Below are 23268 nucleotides of genomic sequence, written 5' to 3'. Positions count from 1 at the left end.
TACTGTCATTGTAGGCCTGATAAAAGAGAGTGAGTTAGAATATAGGGAGAGTATATCCTCTTTTGGTAGGTGGTGCACTGAAAACCATCTGGTGTTGAATTCTAACAAAACTAAAGAAATCATCTTTGACTTCAGGAAGAAGAAATCTTTTGATCCTGTAGAATTCCCTATTCACATCGATGGTCATCCAATTGAAATTGTCCATAGTTATAGGTATCTAGGCACTATTGTTGATGACAAACTTGATTGGTCCGAGCAGACTAAAGCTACCACACTCAAGTGCAACCACAGATTGTTTTTTCTTCGGAAAATGAAACAATTTCATGTAAACGAGAAAATATTGTATTTGTTTTATACATCAGTTATTCAGAGTATCATCACCCATGACTGTGTTGCCTGGTACCACAGTGCCAGACAGAAGGATAAGGATAAATTGTATAGAGTCGTGAAACGGGCTAGTAGGATTACGAATTGTGTTGTGGATTTGGATAGGATATGTCAAGGAAAGGTAGTTGACAAAGCCCAAGCAATAGTCAGTGATCACTCCCATCCATTAAATAAGAAATACAAACTACTTCGTAGTGGAAGAAGGTGGGAATCAGTTAAGGCCAGAACGAGCCGTTACGGAAATTCTTTTATTCCTTTCTCAATTCGTCTTCTCAACCATTAAATAGAAAACAAGTCACCTTATTGCAGAATTACTCTTACCCTTCAATATTGCCATCTATTTCTCCTCTTTAATACAATACAAAACTGCAACAAATGTAAAGAGTAATGATAGTAGTACTAATAGTAATAATAGTAATGATAATAATGATAATAATAATAATAATAACTGCAACTATAATGATTACAATAATAGTATCGACATCATGGTCAATGTAGAGTTGTGGATTTTTTATATGTGAATTATGCTTCAAGTAATAAATAAATAAATAAAATAAAATGACCCGATACTTTTACTTATTTAACAGTTTCAGAATGATGGTAATGATAATTACACCGAATATTCCTTCTTGTTGTTCGTATTTCAGCAAAGATCTCGTTATACTCTTTTAATCGTCTTATGTATAAGAACGAATGTATTACGTGCATGCTAGTATTTTGTATTAATTTTGTCTCTCCTTGATTATGTATATTTGTAATTTGTATGTTTGCATGTAAACAAAATGAATTTCCATTAAGTTGGACAATAAAACATTATAAATTATAAAATAATTCAATTCCTCTTTATTTTGATACTTGCATGTAATGTGACGAACATTTCACACATTGTTAATGAGCACAACGAATTTGATATTTTAATGTCCAAACCAGGTTGCACAGAAAAATTGGTCAAGATTGGTTCGTGATACAATGAACGTGCTTATTCGACGATTTGCTCATTAGCTTTTCTTTTGTATTCTTTGTTAAGATTCTCTCACTGATCCCTGAAATGAGAACACATTCAGGTTCACAAGTGAGTTTCTGCGCAAATCATTTCTGATACGCCTCGGTATTTGATATTTGTCATTTTCCATGCGCGAACAATTTGCCAAGCTGTTGGTTTCAAATGAGAGATGAGATTCCACTCTTGCCATGGCATGAGTATCAAATTTATTTAGTAAAAACATATTTAATAGTTGTGAAATCTATCTCTGAACACAGGTTTCCTTTTTGTGTGACACACTTTATGTGTAATTAGGGCAGAAGAAAAAGGACAGTTCTTTCAGTTTATAGTCCCTTTAATAGAAAATATGCATTTTTGTGCATGTTCAATTTCTTTATACAGTAATAGTTTATGTAAGTTTGTATACATGTACTACTAATTAAAAAAAATAAATATTAATTGGAAAAGTACATCACCCACTCATTCAATTGTACATGTACCTGTTGTCTGCCTCTCTATGCTTCTTCCTTGAGAAATAGGCATGCATGATAAATACCCTATAAATAATGAATTAGAAAGCATGGACTTGAATATCAAGAGGTTGTCAAGGCATTGCATTGCAGTTGGGAGAATGACGTAGACCGTCTTTGATTTTAGAGGAGAGTGACATTGATCCATTGAACATTTTAATACCCTTTTCATAAACCCATCCTCCAATTAGCCGCCTTGGAGTAATGCGGATAATTCAATAAAAATTGCGTTCATAAACTCCGAAAATAATCCGCACTATTTTTACGAGCGCCCGTCCTGAAAAAGGCGGATGATCGCCATGACAACTGGACACGCCCCCTCCGATGCGGTGGTGTTGGAAAAGGGTGACCTTGTGACCGCACCATGGCAATTATCCGCATTATTTGGAAATGCGTTCATAAAGTCAAAATCTGGTCCCGATGCTGCTATTATGCGGATAATAGCAGCATCAAAATAATGCGGATAACTCTGGTCCTCCTCCGATTTTACGACCAAATTATGCTGCTATTAGCCGCATAATTGGGTTTATGAAAGGGGTATAAGGAAGGAGGAGGGATGTCTAGGGGATAGTTCACAAGGAAAGTACTGTACAGTTGTTCAAAATCAGATCGAGTATTTATTTTGAAGAAGAGAAATACACTGCACAGAATGGAAGGTTAAAGAGAAATTCCAGTAGTTGCAGTTAACACTGATTTCATGAGAAAGTCTGTAAAACAAGGCTTGATTGCCAGTATATCATCGAGGATCTAGATCTGGTACAGTTACATTAACTGGACTTTGTGAAATCTTGAAATCTACGCTGAAAAATGTTCACACCGAAAATCCCCAACACAGATAAGCGCACGTGGGACAATGTATAATTATTGCTTAGGGCGTCGGGCCCGACGCCCTACCCGAATCCCGTGCTTATTTGCTGATTTCTCAGCAATTACACAATTTCTTCCAGAATCCTTTGGCACATGCGTTTTATTTATACAAACAGACACTTTAGTGGTCATTTCATTGGATTCTGTACGAACTCATTTTGATATCGTTACCAAAACTAGCATTTACCTTTAAATGAGGCCCTGTAGATACTTGTATGTGTGACGTCAATGTTTGAAACCTTCTTGCTAATAAATGTTTGCCCAGTATGTACTGTACATTTGTGTAGTTTGTGTATGCAGTGAATGTGGCATTATTTGCAATCTAATGCTTCTTAATTTTTAGTGTGTGACCACTGTGACGTGTTACTCTACCCGATCAAACTGCATGCCCATGTGTAAATGTAGAAATTTTGCATTTGTTCAGTTTGTTTATGAACTTCTATACGTACATGTAGGGGTTGGAAGAGGATTTGGCAGGGAAACCAGATCAGTGAACTGTTTTTGCTGGGATTTGATTTTTTTACCGTTTTGGATTTACAGTGGTCTAGGGAGCACAAAAGAAAGTGTATGATACTGCAAGCTTTTAACTCGAAGATTTAGAACCAAATTCACTTCACTCACATTTCCATAGAATGATTATTGATTTTTAATGTGTGCATACAAAACAAATAATATAAAAATAGTAACTAAAGTATAAACTCTGGCTATATTGCCATTCAATTTGACATGATCCACCCTGTAAGACCTAGTCTTCATACAAGGACTTATTATTTTTTTCCTTGCTACAGTCTTCCTGCCAAAGTAATCAATGGTTGTGTAGCGGGTGTAGTCGGTGTGACTTGTACCTTCCCCATTGACTTGGTCAAGACTAGGCTTCAAAATCAACAGGTTATCGATGGAAAACGCATCTACAACAACTTGTAAGTAATTACATGTATGACAATATGGTACCTGGGACCATTATGCAGCAAAATGAAATATTGAAAAATCAAGGTATTTTGCCCCAAATAGAAAAAGTTATGGATGTAATTAAAAGTTGCAAAAGAACCATTTTTGTAAATTGGATCAATTCAAAATGTAATTTGGAATGAATGAGAGTTATTGAGTTGAATAAAAAGATTTTCCTTGAAATGTTTCAAAATTATTTCTGAGGCACAGGCAAAATTTGTCATGAAATATGAATGCATCTATTAAAGTGTCGTGTGCACAAGCTGTGTTTACATTTTTTTGGTGTTCTGTGTTGAACTTACATCATATCCTACATGTAGGTTGTGATCATGATGTTTCATCCTCTTTATTATAAACTAAAAAAGATAAATGAATAAAATAAAAATATTCAGGTGAGATGGATTGTGCAATAATCTTGCCTGGCTTAATTTCAAAATTTAAGTTGAAAAATGTAGAAAAAGTGCAAGCTTAAAGATTTAGCATGTATACCCACATCTGTAATGTAGGAATTACTGCAGTGTACCACAGTAAGATTTTAAAGGGGAATGAAACCTTTGGAACAAGTAGGCTTGTGTCGAAACAGAAAAATCAAAGAATAAGAACAAAGAAAGTTTGAGAAAAATCGGACAAATAATGAGAAAGTTATGAGCATTTGAATATTGCAATCTCTAATGCTATGGAGATCCTCCCATTGGCAACGTGACAAGGATGTGTGATGTCACACACGAACAACTTTCCCTTTGATGGACTATGAAATACCCTGAAAATGTGTCTTTTTGCTTTTTCGTATGGTGATACAAACTCTTTATCCATGATGTATTCTTTAAAAATCTGTATTACATGCCCTCCTATAGAAAGAATACATGTTCTACTGATAGATGTAATAAAAGAGGCAATTTAAGTGAAATATATACTAAAGTAATGGGGAGAGTTGTTCAAGAGTGACATCACACATCTTTGTCGCATTGCCAATATGAGGATCTCCATAGCATTAGTGATTGCAATATTCAAAAGCTCATAACTTTCTCATTACTTGTCCGATTTTTCTCAAACTTTCGTTGATCTGTTTCTATGATTTTTCTGTTTTCACACAAGCTATCTTGGTCCAAATGTTTCATTCTCCTTTAATATCTACTCTAGATCATAGTGATTCTGAAAATTGGTACTGTTAGCTTTTATTGTGTAATGTAGTGTACATGTACCCCAAAGTTTTTTTTTCTCATTTACTTTACAAAGTATCCCAATTTAATTTTCCAATCTTTCAGGTTAGATTGTTTCATAAAGACCACCAGGGCAGAAGGCTTAAGAGGATTATACCATGGTGAGTTGAACTTCATCTTCTTCATATCGGGGGAAATGTCAAGTACACTCATTGCACATTTTCAGATAATGTAGGCCTGCATTGGATCAACATTTTCTGTCTCAAAGATAGCAGGAAGCCTCTTATTATTCAGGTTTCCTAGGCTATTGCTACGTTTAGAGCCTACCCTACCTGAATATTAACGAGGCTCACTCCTGATTTAGGGTCTGTCTAGGTCTACAATACATACGTGGATACTGTATGTCATGTACACATATTAGCATGCCTTGGAATGAATACCAAATTTATATACCATGTCATAGAAAAAGTATTTGTATACTTGTAATATGCCAAATATAGGAAAGTCTGTTGATGTGACATCGGAATACCAAGTACATGTATTAGGCCAAAGAAATGTGCTGACGGATTTGCCCCCACAGGCTCACAAGTTGAACATCACAAATCAACAATTTATGTATTTATGTTTATTTTTTTTGTTTTGAATTTTAACATCAAATTTTGCCATTACAATTGAGAATTTGAATGCACAGTATACACAAATCACTCTCCATAATGGGATCAATATTCAAATATTATAAACAAGAGATTTATAACAATATTACCAATATTATCATAATGTACAGCAGTATATTGCACTGAGTTATTTGGATAATTTGAACATCCAAAATGCAGAATATCATCTCAGACCTATCCTTGCAGGTGGATGGATGCACACTTGGTATTGTTTGTAAACCTTTCATGTAGCATCATCTTACAAATAAGTTCTAAGACAAAAAAAAGAAGGAAAATCTCATGTGCAAGTTCTTGTACCAAAATTGGGGCAATGTCATTCTGCCTAGCACTTGTGCAAATGTATGCTACAGTCAGTTCAGTCACACCAAGAATGCCCATTCCAGACAAATCAAAGTTATTACATTATTTTGAATGGTCTATCATTGGTTGGTTTGGAGTCTGTTTTCTTGATGTGACTGCAGCCTATAAAGCCTCATCAATCATGGAACCATTTTATAAAGTGGGTTATCAATAGCCAGGGATGAAATGTACAATGCAGCGTTTGGTTTGCCGAGCATATCAATTGGACTCCTTAGGACAACCGAAATCCTCCCGTATATCGTATTGATCTGAATTAGAGGCTCTTGACGTCAGTTGGCCTACCGACGGAGACGGGCTGTGGTTGTTTGTTCGTTATCGTCTGAACAAATAGTTGAAGTTTTTGGTTTGCATCCCAGAATACTCTGAAAAGTGTGCAGATAAATGGGAAAGTTCAGTGTATATAACATGCATTGTAAAAGCTCCCTTTCATTTTTTTTGTCTGTACAGTACACTCTGTATATTTCTCCATCTCACTTGTCCCTCGTCTCATTTTCATCTCTCACTTTCCTTCACTATTTCACTTTCTCCCCGCTTTCTCTTTTCCTTTTCACTCCCTATCCCTATCCCTCCCTATCTATCCATCCATCCATCCATCCATCCATCCATCCATCCATCCATCCATCCATCCATCCATCCAATCTATGATCTACATGTGTCTGTCTGTCTGTCTGTCTGTCTATCTATCTATCTATCTATCTATCTATCTATCTATCTATCTATCTATCTATCTATCTATCTGTATCAATCTCTCTCTCTTCTTCCCTTCTAAGCTGTTCTAGCCCTACCGCACAACAATCGTTAGGCATTTGTTACTAGTTTTTTAATTTAAAGTTTAAACAGTTATGTAAATGTATGCTGTGATGAGGGTGACATCACTGGTTTCCCTCATATATTCCCTATCCTTTTACCATACCATTTACTTCAAGCCCTCTCCCCTTCAACCTTGAGACATTGTTCATCGTAATCCCTCCATGTTATCTCTCCTCTGTTATAATCTTGTTTCAGGTTATGCTGTAAATGCCACGTTGATCTCCCCGGAAAAGGCCATCAAACTTGTCGGCAATGATTTCTTCCGCCATCTTCTCCGCACCCCAAGGTTCGTAAAAAAAAATTCCCTCCTCCGTTCCCCCCCCAATAAATTACTGCGGTGTTCTGTTTGTTCCCCCAAGTCCAAGTGAATCCATCAATTATTGAGTGGTACCCCAGCCGTTGCCAACTCCTTAATTTTAATGAATTGTTTCACCTTGCACGCAGCACGCTTAAGAGCGGACTATTCTATCACTTAGCATTTTTCACTGTATTAACCTTGCAAATTCATGGAACTGTGGTACTGCATGCATTTGTTTGTGTGATTATGGTGCATCGGAATTGTTGGATTTTTAAAGCAAATCCACAGAATTTAAAAAATACACAGTACTACACTTGTCCTCGTCAAATTGCTTTTCGTTACTCCGACTCAAATAGCCGCCCATTAACCCAAATTAATTTCCGTCAAATGTGTGTTGGTAGTTACTTGCTTTTCTATGCATGTTTCTCGTGGGTCAGAATTCATTTGTATTTTAAGATTTTATGTTGGTTTGAATTTATATATTTTATACTAACAATATATACTCTGTACTCCAGACAGAACATCATTGTGTTGAAATCATAGAGAAAAAAGTGTCTTTGATTTCTTGATTGTAATGCTCTTTTTTCATTCATGATCCCCCAGAGTATTAAGAGCTTCCATCATATATATATTTTTACTTCAAATCATTCGACTGAATTAAATGTCAACTGGGCATTGCTAATGCGCTTTCCAGCTCACCCCTTTCCGCCAGTATTACACCACTGACTCGTTAATGGCCATTTATTAAGTTAACCCCTGACAGAAATACACCTGGTTTGAAGTGATTAAATTACGATGTATGCATAATAGTATATACTTGGAGAAGTAGCTGGACAGTAGCTGGTACCTGCTTATTGTTACGCTCATAATTTTTTTCTGGATGCGTGCGGATTCAGTGCAAGTGATATTTACTGTCAATGTACTAGTAAATACCTGATAGTACCTGCATTAATACACATGCATCCTCTGTTTTATTTGTTTCCAAATAAAAAGGAAAGGGTTTATTGCCTTGGTGGTGGATTGATTACAAGATCGGGAAGGACAGACTGATATCTAGACATATATACAACCGCTCCACTGTATTTGGCATAATTTGCCTTTGTGGAATTTCTTATATTTTCAGTATACATGTACTCTATGTGCATCATGCTCTGCATACAGTACAATCCAAAGATCTTTAAAAAAAAGCATGTTTTGACATTTTTAATCAGTCATTTTTAATATTTGATTTTAAGATTAGACTCAAGCAGAGAAATACATGTACACCTGTATATTAAAGATGGCACTGTATTTATATAATGGTACATACTTGTAGAAAAAAAAGTATGTTTAAAGATCAAGGACCTATGTAATCTAAATTGTGCAGATGTAATTTGTCAGGAATCATCTTACATTTACAATGTAAGTAGGAAAGAGAGACCGGAAATAGACTTGAAATGATATCGTGATTTGAATTTTAAAAAGAAATTGATTCATGACAGAAAAAAAAATCATTCTGACTGCCTGAAAGTAAAGGAAATGAAAATGATAATAATGATAACTATGATCGCAGGGGTTTTGCAAGGTCTACATGTATGTGGTCTAAACAGTCCTCACTAATTTAAATTATCAAATCTACTCCTTAAGGACATTATTAAAGGGAAGGATTTATAGTCTCCTTGTTTCCCCACAATATCTTTTCTCAATCAGGGAAGATAATTGCTTTTTTCAACTTATGCAGGCTATTGCCGTTTGACAGCAGCAAGACGTGATGCCGGAAATAACCAGATACTTCTTTCTCACGCATAATGCGCGGCTCAGAAAATATGCTGGGGGATGAGAACTCTCATATTACTTATATGCATGTTATACAAATAGCGAATAGGCATGAGTGCGATGGTGCGAGATTTCGCATGAGGTGAAAGAAAGATGCTCTATTCAACTCGGCTAACGCCTCGTTGAATAGAGTGTTTCTTTCTTTCACCGAATGCGAAATCTCGCACCATTGCACGAATAAGAATATTCGCTATTTGTGTTGTACAACGCCTCGGAATCTGGCGAAAATATGAAAAAAACAAAGAGTTTTTCCCTCCAGTAATCTATGAAAAGGGAGCAAAAATATTGAAAGCGAAAAGCAAAATCCCACAAGCCGGACCCACAAGCGCACATGATCTTGGACAGCATTGCGCATTTAGCCAGCGGGCTGTACGCGCATTGTCACTCAATGAAATCGCATTGTGACGTCACCTCCTAAAGCCATGCAATGGTACATTTTGGACGGTACATTTTGGATGGTACGTCTTGTGTGCAACGGTACGAATGTGTGACATTCAGCCTCCCATTTGATCGCGTACAACAAGCTAAGTAGGCGTTGTACAATAATGCATAAAGAGCAGACCCATTCACATTGCAATCTTTTTACATTTTCCTTTATCAGATATATCCACATTTTGTATACAAAAAACTTATAAACATAGTTTTTTTTATGGTGACAGTGAACCTGTCTATAATACATGTACTGTCGTTGGACTTTCGTGCCGCTGCCTGTTTTGAAATGCCAACCATCACTAAGAGGTGTGTTTACCACGGACCAATTAATATTGCAAATGGACCCTGAATGGCCTGAATGTGTAATTTAGTGATCGCTAGCCTTTTTCACGCCATTGCTCCTCGTTAGGGGTCATTCACATTATCTTGTATCTGTTGCAATGAATCGGCCATGCTTAATAATACCTAGTGTAAATAGGAGAACTGTTGCAAACTTTAAGGTTTACATTTCAAATCCTGTGCAAAACTGTTATTTTCTGTAGCTGCAAATGATCCATAAATAATGAATGCCTGTGAAATTCTAGATCCAGCCGCATGCATGCAACTAACAAATAAAAAGCAATACATGTACTTGGATTTACAATTAAGACAAAAAATACCTTGGACAATACAGTAATGTACATTTTGTACCATTATTAAAAAAAAATCAATAAACCCCAGTGTTGGTAAGGATAAAGATTATAGATCAGAAAGAAGTTGTTTTTAAAGATAAATTCCAGTTTCGATAACGATCTTAAAATGACTTTTTACAGAATCTAATATAATGACCACCCAAGTGTCTGTTTGTATGAATAAAAAATATGTGCCAAAGGATTCTGGGAGAAATGGTGTAATTGCTGAGAAATAAGCAAAATAAGCGCGGATTCGGTCACTTCCGTCGGGTCTTTATTCCTGCAATAATAATACACTGTCCCACGTGTGCCTATCTGTGTTGGTGATCTTCAGTGTGAACGTTTTTCAACGTAGATTTCAAGATTTCACAAAGTTCAGTTTATGTAACTGTACCAGATCTAGATCCTCGATGATATACTGACAATTAAGCCTGGTTTTACAGACTTTCTCATGATATCAGTGTTTACTGCAACTACTGGTATTTCTCTTTAATTTCACTAAATCAAGAAATAGGGAAAATGAATATTTCAGATTAACATTTTCATTGAGATAAATAATTATGGCTCTTTCCCATGTCAGAAATAGTGACGCTGACTTTCTATTTTCATCCCTCCTACATATTAGAGCATGATGTAAAGGATGGTATCGGTTTTAGGTCTATGGGTCCATGCTGAATAAACCCGCTCTGAGCTCTTGAGTGTATTGATCCTCGCTTTGACGACGGCTCTTCGCAGGAAGAATTCATCATCCCCCCCTCGTTACGTTCTTTGCTTGCGCTGTTTGGCGCTTGATTGGTGATGGGTCAAATTTGCACTTTATTGATTGGCGCGTGTCTCTGCCTCCGCCGGAAGTGGGCGATTCTGTCATTTCCATCTCATGGTATTCATGGTTGCGTCCCTTTCTTTTAGTATTAGATATTGGTCTTTGAGATCCCCCTTTTCTTTCTCTCTCTCTCTTCATGTCTGTCTCTATCATTTTGATGCTCCACATGCATGTACACAATCTGAATTTCAATTTTCCTCTCATTTGTTATTCCACTCTAAATTCAATTTCTCCCCTTTCTATGTGCGATTCTTCTAATATATCCCTGTTGTAATTATCTCCCCTTTCACTTTTCCATCTTTCAATTCTTCCTTTCTATTTCCTAATCTCTTATTGAGCTTCTGTTCTTTATTCATTTAGTTCTCCCTCTCTAACTAAGTCTCTCTCTTTTTCTCTCTTTCTCATTTTCTTGTCAATTTCCTCTATTACTACTGTATATGTCTGCACACTCTTTTCTTCCTTTTAACTTTACCCTGTTTTAGTTTTTTTTGTTCTCTCTCTCTCTCTCTCTTACTCCCCACCCCTTTTTAGTTTTCATTCTCTTTCAGTTTCTCTCTTTCCCTCTCTTTTTTCTCCACTTTTATACCCGACATGTATCGTACAGTGTATCTCATCCTTTTTCTCTCTCTCAAAACATTGCCTCTAGCTTCTAGCCCATCAACCATTCATTTCCACATATAACTATCAAAGAGGTTAAAACTAATTATATGTACACAGCACGCATCGAGAGGATTTACATACGTAGACCGGGAAAATTGAGACGTCACGATCTCTTCCGCAGATTACGTCAGAATATCCAATAAGTTGCCATTACTATAGAAAGGGAGAGAGGGAGAGAAAGATGATTGCACACGTCCCCTCAAATTACTTTCTCATTATTAAAAGACTATTCAGTATTACAGGTGAACAAAATGGTGGCTCATATTTTCTTTCAATGACCGTTAATAATTTATGTTAAATTGTGCTTTATGCATTCAGTAATGAATTGCCTTATATACGTCAGTTCGCGTACATTTTCAGACGGAAATTGTTTTATGAGCATTATTGCTCTGTCAATTATTGTCCATATAATATCTTATTATTCAGGGTATATGCTGTTTGCCTTGTACACTTTTGGACAGAAACTGTTTTCAAGAATTTCTATTCTTTGGGAAAATCTGTGTTTTCTAATAAATAGTTTGGAGGGTATTTAAATGTTGGATCTCTATGAACTTCTTCCCAAAACAATTCTGCTTGAATTGACACTGGTGTGTTGCTTTGGTTTCATGGTCATTGAGCAAGCTTATCAAATTTTGATTGATTAATAGTTTTAGGGGTTCTCAAGGAATGGTTTTGATACAAATACAAATCCTGGCTTGTAACCCTAATTCATCATTTTTCAATTTGGTCAAACAAGCATGCACATTAATTCACTACAGGCCTAAAAGAATAAATATTCATGCAGTATATGCAATCATGACTTCATTTATATTTATTTTGTTGTTTAGTTCTTGTATGAACTTATTTATCTATTCTTTTATAAACTCTCTGATAAACAGTTTTAAACCTACATTGTACATGTAAAATTACCAATTTACACAATAATCAAGAAGTGTATCCTAGTGATTGAGATTTAGTAGTAAAACAGGCCGAGATATCCCCCCCAGAAAAAAATAAAGCCAAATAAAACTAAAAATACAATTGGCACCTCTCATTTTACAGTACACAGATTGGAATTGCCCATTAATGGTAGTGTTGTATTCTATGATAGTCTGAATTCAAAATGATAGCGGCCAACTGTTCTGCATCAGCATGAGTACATTCCATTTAGATGTTTGTATGTATACAAGGGATTGCTCTTATGTTTACATACACATGTTCATGTACATGTAGGTGCTTTCACACCTCTCCAATCAGGGAAAAATGCAAAGTAAGTGTAAATTTCCCAAAAGAAAAGGCCTGCAAATAACATGGTTCTTTTAAAAATTATAAGACATATTTGTTGGGATTTTTCTATACTAAAAATTAATGGAATATTTGCAGCGTGAGATAACATAATATTTGAACTGCTCTGATGTAAGGCAAGAAGAAAAACATCTCAATGCAGGCTCATCAATACAAGAATTTCATCAGGTCTGGGCTGGTGTGAATGAGAAATGATCAAAATTTGCATCATTTTACAAGCTTCAGCTTTGTCTTTTGTCCTATAAAACCATTTTATTATTATGGTTTGTAATTGAACATCCTTTCCCAGGGAAAAAAGCTCTGGTCTTGAATCTTGCTCTTATAATTTCATCAGGTTTTGATGGGTGTGAATGCAAAGTTAATCCGGTATTTTAAGGCTTAAATTAGTTCCTGTAATTCGTTCAAAATTTTCATATCAGACAAGTGCAAATGCAGCCATCGAGTGTAAGAAAATTGAGACATTCCTTTATCATGTTTGTATACAAGCGTTTGCTGCTGCATCTTCCTCTGTGTGTACCTCAGGCACATGCAGCAGAGTGTTCTTGGCATCATTCCGACCCACTCAATCATTCATTCATTCATCGCATAGCATGGCATGGACGTACTATCGATTTATAATTAGTATCACAGATAGGCCTTATCACAGACATTTGGCTGAACTTGTAATGCCACAGTCTTTCCAATGCATACTGACCAAAGCTGTTATGTTATTTTGTATGGCATATCACTGGTTGGTTTAGAGTTGGTATCCTTGAGTGTGACTGGCGCACTAGTAGTACTACTGGTACTGTATTACGTATAGACTAGAATATCAACTACTGTATCAAATGACACAGCTATTTCGGAACTGTTGAGTTACCACGATGCTGTTGAAGCCAAAGCACTATACATGTATGTTGTATGTTATTATTACTATTATTATTATTAATATTGTTATTGTTGTTAATTATTCTTAAACTACCCTCAGAACTGTTTCCAGGTTTGGTATTGATGTCTTCATAATTTCCTGGATAATTCGAGTTGAGAAATGAAAATAACTTCAATGTGTGACCCCCCCAAAAAAAAAAAACAACAACAAACAAACCCCATAAACAACTCCCAAATATTATAAAGTCAACATATTCTCTGGTTGTCCTTGATTGATTTGAAAGTTTCATGGGTTGTCCTTCAAATGGTATGTCTTTGAAAAGACTGAGATCCTCTCCTAAAATACTAAAAAATTCTTCAGAGTAGCTCTGAAGAGGGTTCCTATCCTAATAAAAAAAAAATGCTCCCCCTCAAATGAAGATACTGGAGTTGGACATCTGTATAACCCACAGAATTATCCAAATATCGGTCTTGGAGATTAGTATAAATAGAGTACGATATCGGAAAATCTTTGTCACTTGATAAAGAGTTGCAGCGGCACTCGAAAGCTCGTGAACTTGTAAGCTAGTGAACACTTTTTGCGAGAGTGATCACGAATTTCCTAGAAAGCCAGTGAACACTTTTTGCGAGAGTGATCACGAATTTCCTTGTTGACCATAGTAGATTGCGAGACAAATGAATACCCTCTAGCGATTATCTCAATCCGCAATAATGAACCTATTTAGTATTATCCAAATATTGTACATATTTGAATTCTGCAGGGTGGCTTTAATCACCTCTCATCCTCAAACACAAGGAATCAACCTTCATAAAAAAAAATTGATTGGATATGAAATGTTCCTTTTCCAGACATGCACAATAGGTGGTTTCAGACCGCCTCGAAGTTCGCCAGTTCCAGGTATTCTCTGATCGGGAAATTTACCCCGATCAGAAAATACCAGGTATTTTGGTAATGTGAAAGCAAACTACGCGTAATCTCCCCGAACGAAAATACCCGCTAAATAGTAGGTACTTGGCGAAATTACGAGAACTTTCGTGGGGATTTTTCCAAGGTCGCAGGTATTTTGGCGATGTGAAAGCAAATTACGGGAACTTTTATCCCAGCGTGTCGTTGGGCGCGGCGGCGTGGGTGGCTGCTGGGCTAGAGATTTTGAATCTCCCGCCTTGCCTGCTTATCAGACCACACTGCGCATGCTCGTAACTTCGGGAACTTATCCCGAAGGATGAGTTTCGGGGCGGTGTGAATGCAAGAATAATTAACGGGTATTTTTTAGCCTTAAAAAGTTCTCGTAATTTAACGGGGATTCTTGTGATCGAGGCGGTTTGAAACCGCCTAATATGTATCTTGCATGCAGCACCTGTATTGACTTTCACTGAGTGTTCTTAAACAATTCATGTCTTTAATGTATCCTTGTCACCAGTGGGCAGTGGTTGAATTGATCCATAAAGTTTCATTCCCAGGTGTAACTTTTTACTTTTTGTTAATATTTTTGACATTTTTTCTTACACCCCTCCGTTTTTCCACATGTTTGGACACAAGCTCGGTTATATCACCAGTTAATGTTGACTCTTTAAAGTACTTATTTATTCCACCTTTTTTTGCACGTTTTTCGACATGTGTTTAATTCTCGGAAATCCCCAGTTAAATTCTTCTCTAATTCATATTTTGTTCAGCCTTCAATCTTGTTATGTAATCTTTAAAGAAATCAATTCTTGATATTAAAATGCTTTGCCAATTTTTCACATTTTTGACATACCAAGATTGTTTGTATCGCCACTATCAATGATCTACATTTATGCTCTATTCATAGATCACTGATAATGGTGATATAAACAACATTTATACTCTCTCACTTTTTCCACATTTTTTGACATGTGTTAAAAGCTTGGCAATCTCCAGTTTATGCTTCACCGATTCATATTTGTTCATGCCTTCAATCTTGTTATGTAATCGTTAAAGGAATCTTTGACGTTAATGCGCTTCACCAATTTTCACGTTTTTGCCATGCGTTAAAAATTGTTTATCACTTTTACCAGTTAATCTTAGTCTTAAAAGCTACACTGGGATTACACTACACTTTTGTCCACATTTTTGACACATGCTCTGTGTTATCACAAATTAATCTATTTAAATATACAGTACTCCACTTTTTTCCAAGTTCATTGGAATGCATTTAAAGCATGGAAATTCACAAGTTCATGCTTCACTAATTCAAATTTTTTGTTCATGCCCTCAATCTTGTTACAAACATGTATGTCTTTAAGGAATAAATTCTTATGATCTTTGAATAAAATCTTGGTATAAACATGCTTTGCCAATATTTCACATTTTTGACATACCTTGAAGATTGTTTATGTCACCATTATCAGTGATCTCCATTTATATTCCATACTCCACTTTTTCCACATTTTTTGACATGTGTTAAAAGCTTGGCGATCCCCAGTTTATGCTTCACTAATTCATATTTTGTTCATGCCTTCAATCTTGTTACGTAATGTTAACACGCTTCATCAATTTTCACGTTTTTTGCCATGCGTTAAAGTTTGTTTATTTCTCCAGTTTATACCGTTATCTAATCAGTGTATGTCCAGCGTTCTCGCTACCACGCGTCACGGTTGTCGGGCGCCGACAACCCTGAAAATTTTCAGGGGAAATCCGACAACCGTGCACTTCCCCGACAACCGTGGCCGACAACTGTAAAACAGGCCTAGATCTACAAAAAATGAATATATTAATCTGCTTTTCAGATCCTAAAATAAACTTGACGATTATTTCGTCCAAGATTTCTTCCCGGGATTTCTTTGACTCACTCACTACGCTATGCTATACGATACGACCTCGACTCGAGGCCCAATCTCTTTTGTGGGAAGCGCGAAGATGCTTACCTCGCTTGCGTATCGCATTGCTCACATTATTTACGTCTTTAAAATGGTAGTAAATACGCTAAAAAAATAAAGTGAGTTGAGAGGGGTACCGTAGGTTACTGGGTTAGGCAATGTAATTATTAGGTTATTACGAATTTCAGTTTTCAGTTGATATTATCACTTCTCTTTTTCAAAAGTAAAGTGTCAAAAATAATATCAAAATTCGATCGGATTTTAATTTTATCTCGTCCCAGCCTTTGCTACATCGGGGCTACATCGACTACATGAATTCATTGAATGCTTTTCTGATGACACTCCCGTAGATCGAGCGAATTGAGAAAATTATTCAAAGATCACGTTGATAATGACAAAGCCAAAGGAATGGATTGACATAATGTCCAACTCATTTACTTACAGCATAATGATTTATTCACATTTATATTCCGATTTTACTCCATAATTTCCAAAGTCTTGATCTCTACATCGATCTTTTGAAAGTGTTGATTAATTTCGCGACGGTGTGTCTACCAAGTTCTGTATCACCGCACGAGCGCTCGCAACGACCACATTCAGGAAACAAATCGCACATGGCATCGAAATCCTTGATCTGGGGATCCGAGTCTTCCAGAATTAGATGGGATCCAAAACTAATTCAGTTTGAATGTTTTTTTTTCAGATATTCAATGAATCTGTTACAATTTTCATAAGTAATTATCTTTATTAATATCATTCACATTTGTTATCATTACAACTCATCTTTTTAATGTGAATTATACGTATATACAGTGTATTTTCATTTGTATTGTTCTTTATTGCTAATGGCCTGCCAATTGAATAATGAGCGCATCTGTCACGGTCCTGAGAAATGTTTTTAATCATCACGGTGAATGCTTTATGAATTTGTTGCACAATTGCTTAACTACGATCTAAAATAAAATATTATTTGAAAAAATTGATTTGTTTGAAGGAGAAAGAAAGAATAAAGGGGGGAGGGGTGGTCGTGGGCAATGTAGATGAAAATTATGGGATGTTTGTGACTTTATGATGGGGGTCGGAGGGATTGGCGAAAAGAAGTCAATGTTCGGAGCGAATGAAATTAATATTCATTTACGGATGTGTCTACTGTGATTGATCATTGTGGCTGCATAGTCTTTATGGCGATTGAAAAATCCACCTTGGGTCGGGAGGGTTACGTGATTCAATAGATTTCGATAGAAGTACACACATTCAAAAAAAAGAGGATTGACAATTCATTCACAGATATTCATTTTAAGTACGGATTGTGTGAACGTTTTAGAGGATATGTATTTCGTTGTTTACGCCCACAATGAGTTGCTAGTATAATTTGAATATCGTTGGATGAATTTTTCAATTTCACTGATGTTACGTTTTCTATCGGCACTGTGCTTTTATACAGTTAGCTTTACAACGTCGTTAGCCTAATTACTGCGAGTGGATGATATTCATGAATGAGTTGGAATGTGAACGAGACGCCCCAAAACCGATGGCACGTGATCTAATTAGTATTCATTATCTTGGGCTTGAGCCAATCATTGTGCTTGAACGGGTTTCCCCGATTCCCCCCCCCCTGGAATGTGTGCCACCGTGTGTGACCTTTTAACCTGTTGTTTGAGTGCGAACCAGCTAATTTCGTGACCTCAAATATTCTTCATGAATATTCCTCTACTATTTTTCTTTATTTCTGTTCTAACAAGTTGTACTTCTTTTATTAATAGAGTTTGGAACAGGATACTATATAATTGAATAATATATTTAGCATGACATATTTTGCCACTTTTGATCTTATTTCTTTAAATCTGTTTTCACTTCACATGCTATATATTTTTTAATTTCATATCCTTGTATACACTTTATTTCAGAGTTACCCCCCCCGAGTTGTTTATCTCTTCCATATTGAGAAAATAACGTTCCAGCTTTCCTCATTCTTTTGGAAGAGTACTAATAAAGAAGAAGTTTGTTTGCTAGTCTTAAATTGGAGGCTTGCCTTATTGGCAAGAAATCAATGATAGCACGATATGATTAATAAAAGTACCAGTCGTGGTTAAAATTCAGTTATGGACATTTTCCAGTCATAATTAATGCAAACGTTTTTAGTTTCATCCAACTATTCCTTATTTCAAATACATGTATAGTTTCCTGAAGAATATGCATTTTGGTAGTTTGACATTTTAGAACCGACTGAAAACGTAGACTAGCCCCTTTCACGAACCCTCCTCCCATCCATTTTGTTTACGGAAAAGTACAAATTGCGCAATCTTGATCGAGAACCATGCACATGGTCATCAGAAATCTGATACTTGTGTTGTCTGGGGTTTTCATTCTAGATCTATGGGAGGTGTGGGGGAGTGGAAAATACCGTCAGATCAAATACGCACAGGCGAGACAAAGCTTATTTGACTTTGAAGGAATATTGCTTAGATATCGAGGTTTCTTGAGCATTCATGATGATGTATTTTGGGATTAATTCAATGTTGGCCCGTTTTATACGCTGCTGAGTGCTATACAATTAAGAAAATCTTTTTATTTTAATACTGTTAAAACGTGAATTTCTGTAAATTTAAAACTACACCTAAAGTGATATTGTGATGCAATTTATTGAATCACGTACCTCGATCTTCCCACTCATGATGCAAGAAAATATTTTTAGAATTTAAAATCACCAAAATATACATGTAAAGAAAGATTATTCAGCCATCATCATCAGTAGAATTCTAAAAAAATATATTCGCTTTGAATATTGACTTCTTCACCAATCCCACACACACGATCTCAACATCCCCTTGTCATTGTCCAGGCCACGGCCCCTCCCCTATCGCTCTCTCCCGTCGAACATCTACAACCCCCCCCCCCTCTTCCCCTCTCTTTCACATACGCTGTATTTGTAGGCCTACATATTGTATTACCTAAAAATATTTTTCCTATCAATTAACCTATACTTTCAAAACATAAATCGCAATTGATAACAAAATCGTAATATTAAAGTTTTATGAATGACTAAAAATATTCCTCACGCTCTTGATGAGCACATTCATTATTTTATAGGTGAGTAACGAACAAACACAGCAATAATTGACAGTGATAAAAGAATCTTGATAAAAGATTATAAGAGTAAACATCATCAACAGAAATCGTATGAGAGTTAGTTTCAGTGAGTATCTGAATAAAAAAAAACAAACATTCATGCAAATTATATTAGTTAATTAGGGACCCCGTCTCATGAATACCGATGTCCATTATTTGGAAGCCTCGGAAGAAATCTTCCGAGGCATCCAAATAAAGTTGGAACAATCTTTGGATTTCGTAAGGGCGTGACGCGACGCAAGCTCAAAGGGCTACGAATGCATGCGGTCCGTAGATTTAGTCGGTCATTGACATAATAAGCAACACGCATTCACAAAATTAATCGCACTTTTACAATGATGAAGCGATCTAAACATTGAAATAATGGACTTAATTTATCGATGCCATCAATGTGAATAAATCAATTAACTGTAAGTATAAATGAGATTGACATTTCCTTTCACCTTTTTAAGATATCAGTACCGGTAATTGCCTTTCTGCTTCAATCGCAATTCGCGCAACTGGTACGGCTGTGTGGCCGGAGAAGCATTAAACAGACATAAAATGTGGTGCATTTAGCAGCAATCTAAGCTCGTCGATATTGATATTTTCGATAGCTACCGCGCTTTCGCGCGGGAGGGGGGACACCCCCCTCCCGAACCCTCCCCCCGTGCGTGCTTCGCACGCACCGAGGCCGCTGCGCGGCTTTCGTCGCTTCGCGCCGACAACCGTCAGAGTGAACCTGGCGAGACCGTTGTGTATGTCAATCATTTATTCATATAAAGATTTCACCCTTCACTAAATACCACATTGTATGATCATTCACTTATATGAGACTACGCTTGGGCGATTCCGTTTCTGATTCTGGCCCAAGGCTTCGTTTCTATATTTAGCTGACCAATTCAATTGACCCATTGAGTGGTCAAGAGAGTGGCTTCAATGCCTATGATCCCATTGAGTTTTACAATCCCACGATTCTTTAGAATTTTAGAATTTTACGTTTTCAATCCAGAATTGAATTTAATGAATAATGAGGTAAGATAAATGAAGAAATATTTTGTGGCATAATATGCACGCCTTTCGGTATAATCATGGAGGTAAAATGGATTGAGTGACAAATATGCAAATGGCTTCCTATTTCTAAAGAAGTACAAAAGAATACAAAAGTGCACTGTAGCCTTTGGTGGGGACCTACGATGTCGCCAGTTTTGGGTGAAAAGAGATTAGTGTTGAAAATAGATCAGTGGGATATTTCCATCTTATTTGATTACAAAACATAGATACATATATCAAACACATGACAAATATTTTAGGCTTATTGTGTCCTTCAATTGGGCAAAATACTGAATGATGACAATTTCAAAATGTGATAAAACCTATTAAGAATTTGACATTTTCAAAATTGCAATTTTACAAATTTCCCAAAACTTCCACACTGTAGATTAGTTTGAGATATACTTATTTGTGATGCTATGTGGCCGGTTGAGTGACTTCAAATCATATTTCAAGAAATATTGCAATTTATTTTTGTTTTCCCTTGTTAAAGTTAGCAATGTGTCTGCGCACCTTATCCGACCCGAGGCAGCGATAAGTAATCATCATTACAAAAGCATGTTTCCTTTTGTAATTCGCCTGTGAGTCTGTAGTTAGGCAGGAATCTTTTGTCTACAATCTGCAAAAATATGCAATGAAAGTACTTTATGTCTATAAACATATTTTATCATAATGATTTCAAAGTGGTTCTGAAGGGAATGTGATGGACGGGTTTTCCATCTCTTAAAATTCCTTGATATAAAGTGACACTCCCAGCTGAATTCCTGGAATCACTACATGTACCGGTAATCCGGTATGCAACTGTACATGTATAGATATACATGTACAGGTATATCTCCAATATATCTATAAAAAAACAAGAAAAAAAAACTTAAAAGTAACAGTATATTGTTTCAAACATTAAAACTACATGTACATTTAGACTCGCACTAATGTTAAATATTGATTTTATGAATTTACATATTAATTTTCCATTTTTTCTTCCTCTTTTTCATTCTTTCTTTGTCTATCTATACTTCTCTTTATTATATTTTCTGCTTTAAATTTCTTTTTCTCTCTCTTTATTGGTCTCACTTTCTAATTACTTTGTCTCTCTTTCTCTCCATGTTTCTTTTTCCTTATCTTTCTTTCTCTCTTTTCATTTCTCTCTCCCTCTTTTCCTTTCTCCCTTGTCTCTTTCTTTCTCCTTACAGTGGGCACTTGCCTTTCCATCGAGAAACCCTTGCCGGAGGAGGCGCAGGCTTCTGCCAGGTGATAATCACAACCCCTATGGAAATGCTCAAAATACAACTACAAGATGCTGGCCGGAAAAGTAAGTAATGGAGGGAGGAAGCTCAGCTGATACACTGACCATTTTCTGAGCTATTTACCTTTCCAGTATCCTAGTAACATAATGCTTAGCGATTAATCATTGGGGCTTATTTCTATGATTGATTGCGTTGATTATTGTGTATAATCAATCATGAAAATCTAACTAATGATCAATAGCCGAGCTTTATGTTACAGGGTGGAAGTTGCATAAGTAGCAAATAAAGAATAAGTTGTATTTTCAAGGTTCAATATAAAGAAGAGTTCTGTCAGGTAAAGTTCATTATCTCAAAGTGACGTGCTTGAAGTATGTTTCACGGTGCAGACTGTATACAGAACAGAGTAGAGCTCGAGGAAAGAAGATTATTGCGATAATGTTCTCGTATTACGTACATGTACCCTGAATGAAGTTCAAGTATGTGAGATGAGTTCTGATAAAGACTAGAACTCTACAATGTAGCTGCATTGCCAGAGCATTGGAAAAAACTGTCTATACCAGTACCTAGGACTTTACTGACAGTAGCCCCACTCCCTCTGAAAAAGGCAGTTCAGTGCTTGAATCATTATTTTAAAAAGAAGGGTATTTTTTCTGGGGGGGGGGGGAGAAAAAGAAAATACCCAGAAAAACAGAAAAATATGAAAAAGATATATTTTTGCACTGGCAAAAACGACTAGTAGATGCAGCATTGGAATAGGTTATCCATGTTTACTGCTAGGGTTATTACTGACAGAAACCCTACCCCCTCTGAAAATTGCAGTTCAGTGCTTTAATCGTATTGAAAAGGGATTTTTCTCTGGAGGGGGAGAAGACTCTGAGTAGAACAGCTGCCACCCTATCCCAAGCATAAGAGGGCTGTGTGCCCAAGAGATGGAGTTTCTGATTGGAATGGTGAAAAAAAGAAATATGAAACCGAGTGATCTGATTGGAACACGATATTCTGACCGAGGTGATGTCAGTTACAGCTGCTATACTGCTCTACTATGGAAAATGATGCAAGCGATCTTTATTGTATAGGCATCAATAAAACTGTAAAGATGAAATTATATGTTTACTGTTTCAGATCAAATAAAATCATGAAATTTACAGATAATTGGCAGTCATTGAAAAAAAGAAGATCCAGGATTCACAAGAATTCCGTATCTTTAGAAGACATAATACAGACTAAAGAACCAACATGATTGTCATTCATATGTCCACAAAAGCACAACTCAAACTCATAATATTATGGAAGGTGACTCCCCCTTTCAAGACCTTTATTAAAGCTTGAAGGTATTTATGATGCTTAAAAAGGTAAAAGACAGTAGTTGCTGCAAGCAATTATTTCATGAGAAAGTCTTTTCAATCAAGGTTAGTTGTCAAAATATCATACATCTAGATCTGGTTCATTGATGT

The 23268-nt window shown here is 36.2% G+C and overlaps 1 protein-coding gene across 3 annotated transcripts in view; it reads left to right on the top strand.

Moving 5' to 3' along the window:
• LOC121406333 (mitochondrial glutamate carrier 2-like) overlaps window positions 1-23268 on the top strand; it is a 44638-nt gene that overhangs the window by 7386 nt on the left and 13984 nt on the right. For all 3 annotated transcript variants that reach the window (XM_041597361.1, XM_041597359.1, XM_041597360.1), the window contains 4 exons: window positions 3555-3686; window positions 4980-5035; window positions 6914-7004; window positions 21761-21879. In XM_041597361.1, the coding sequence (XP_041453295.1) occupies window positions 3555-3686; window positions 4980-5035; window positions 6914-7004; window positions 21761-21879 (398 nt within the window). The remainder of the gene's footprint in view (window positions 1-3554; window positions 3687-4979; window positions 5036-6913; window positions 7005-21760; window positions 21880-23268) is intronic.

Source organism: Lytechinus variegatus, chromosome 19 (assembly GCF_018143015.1).
Source record: "Lytechinus variegatus isolate NC3 chromosome 19, Lvar_3.0, whole genome shotgun sequence".
Taxonomy (NCBI): Eukaryota; Metazoa; Echinodermata; class Echinoidea; order Temnopleuroida; family Toxopneustidae; genus Lytechinus; species Lytechinus variegatus.
Note: the sequence above shows the minus strand (reverse complement) of the source record. Positions and strands in the feature narration are given on the sequence as shown.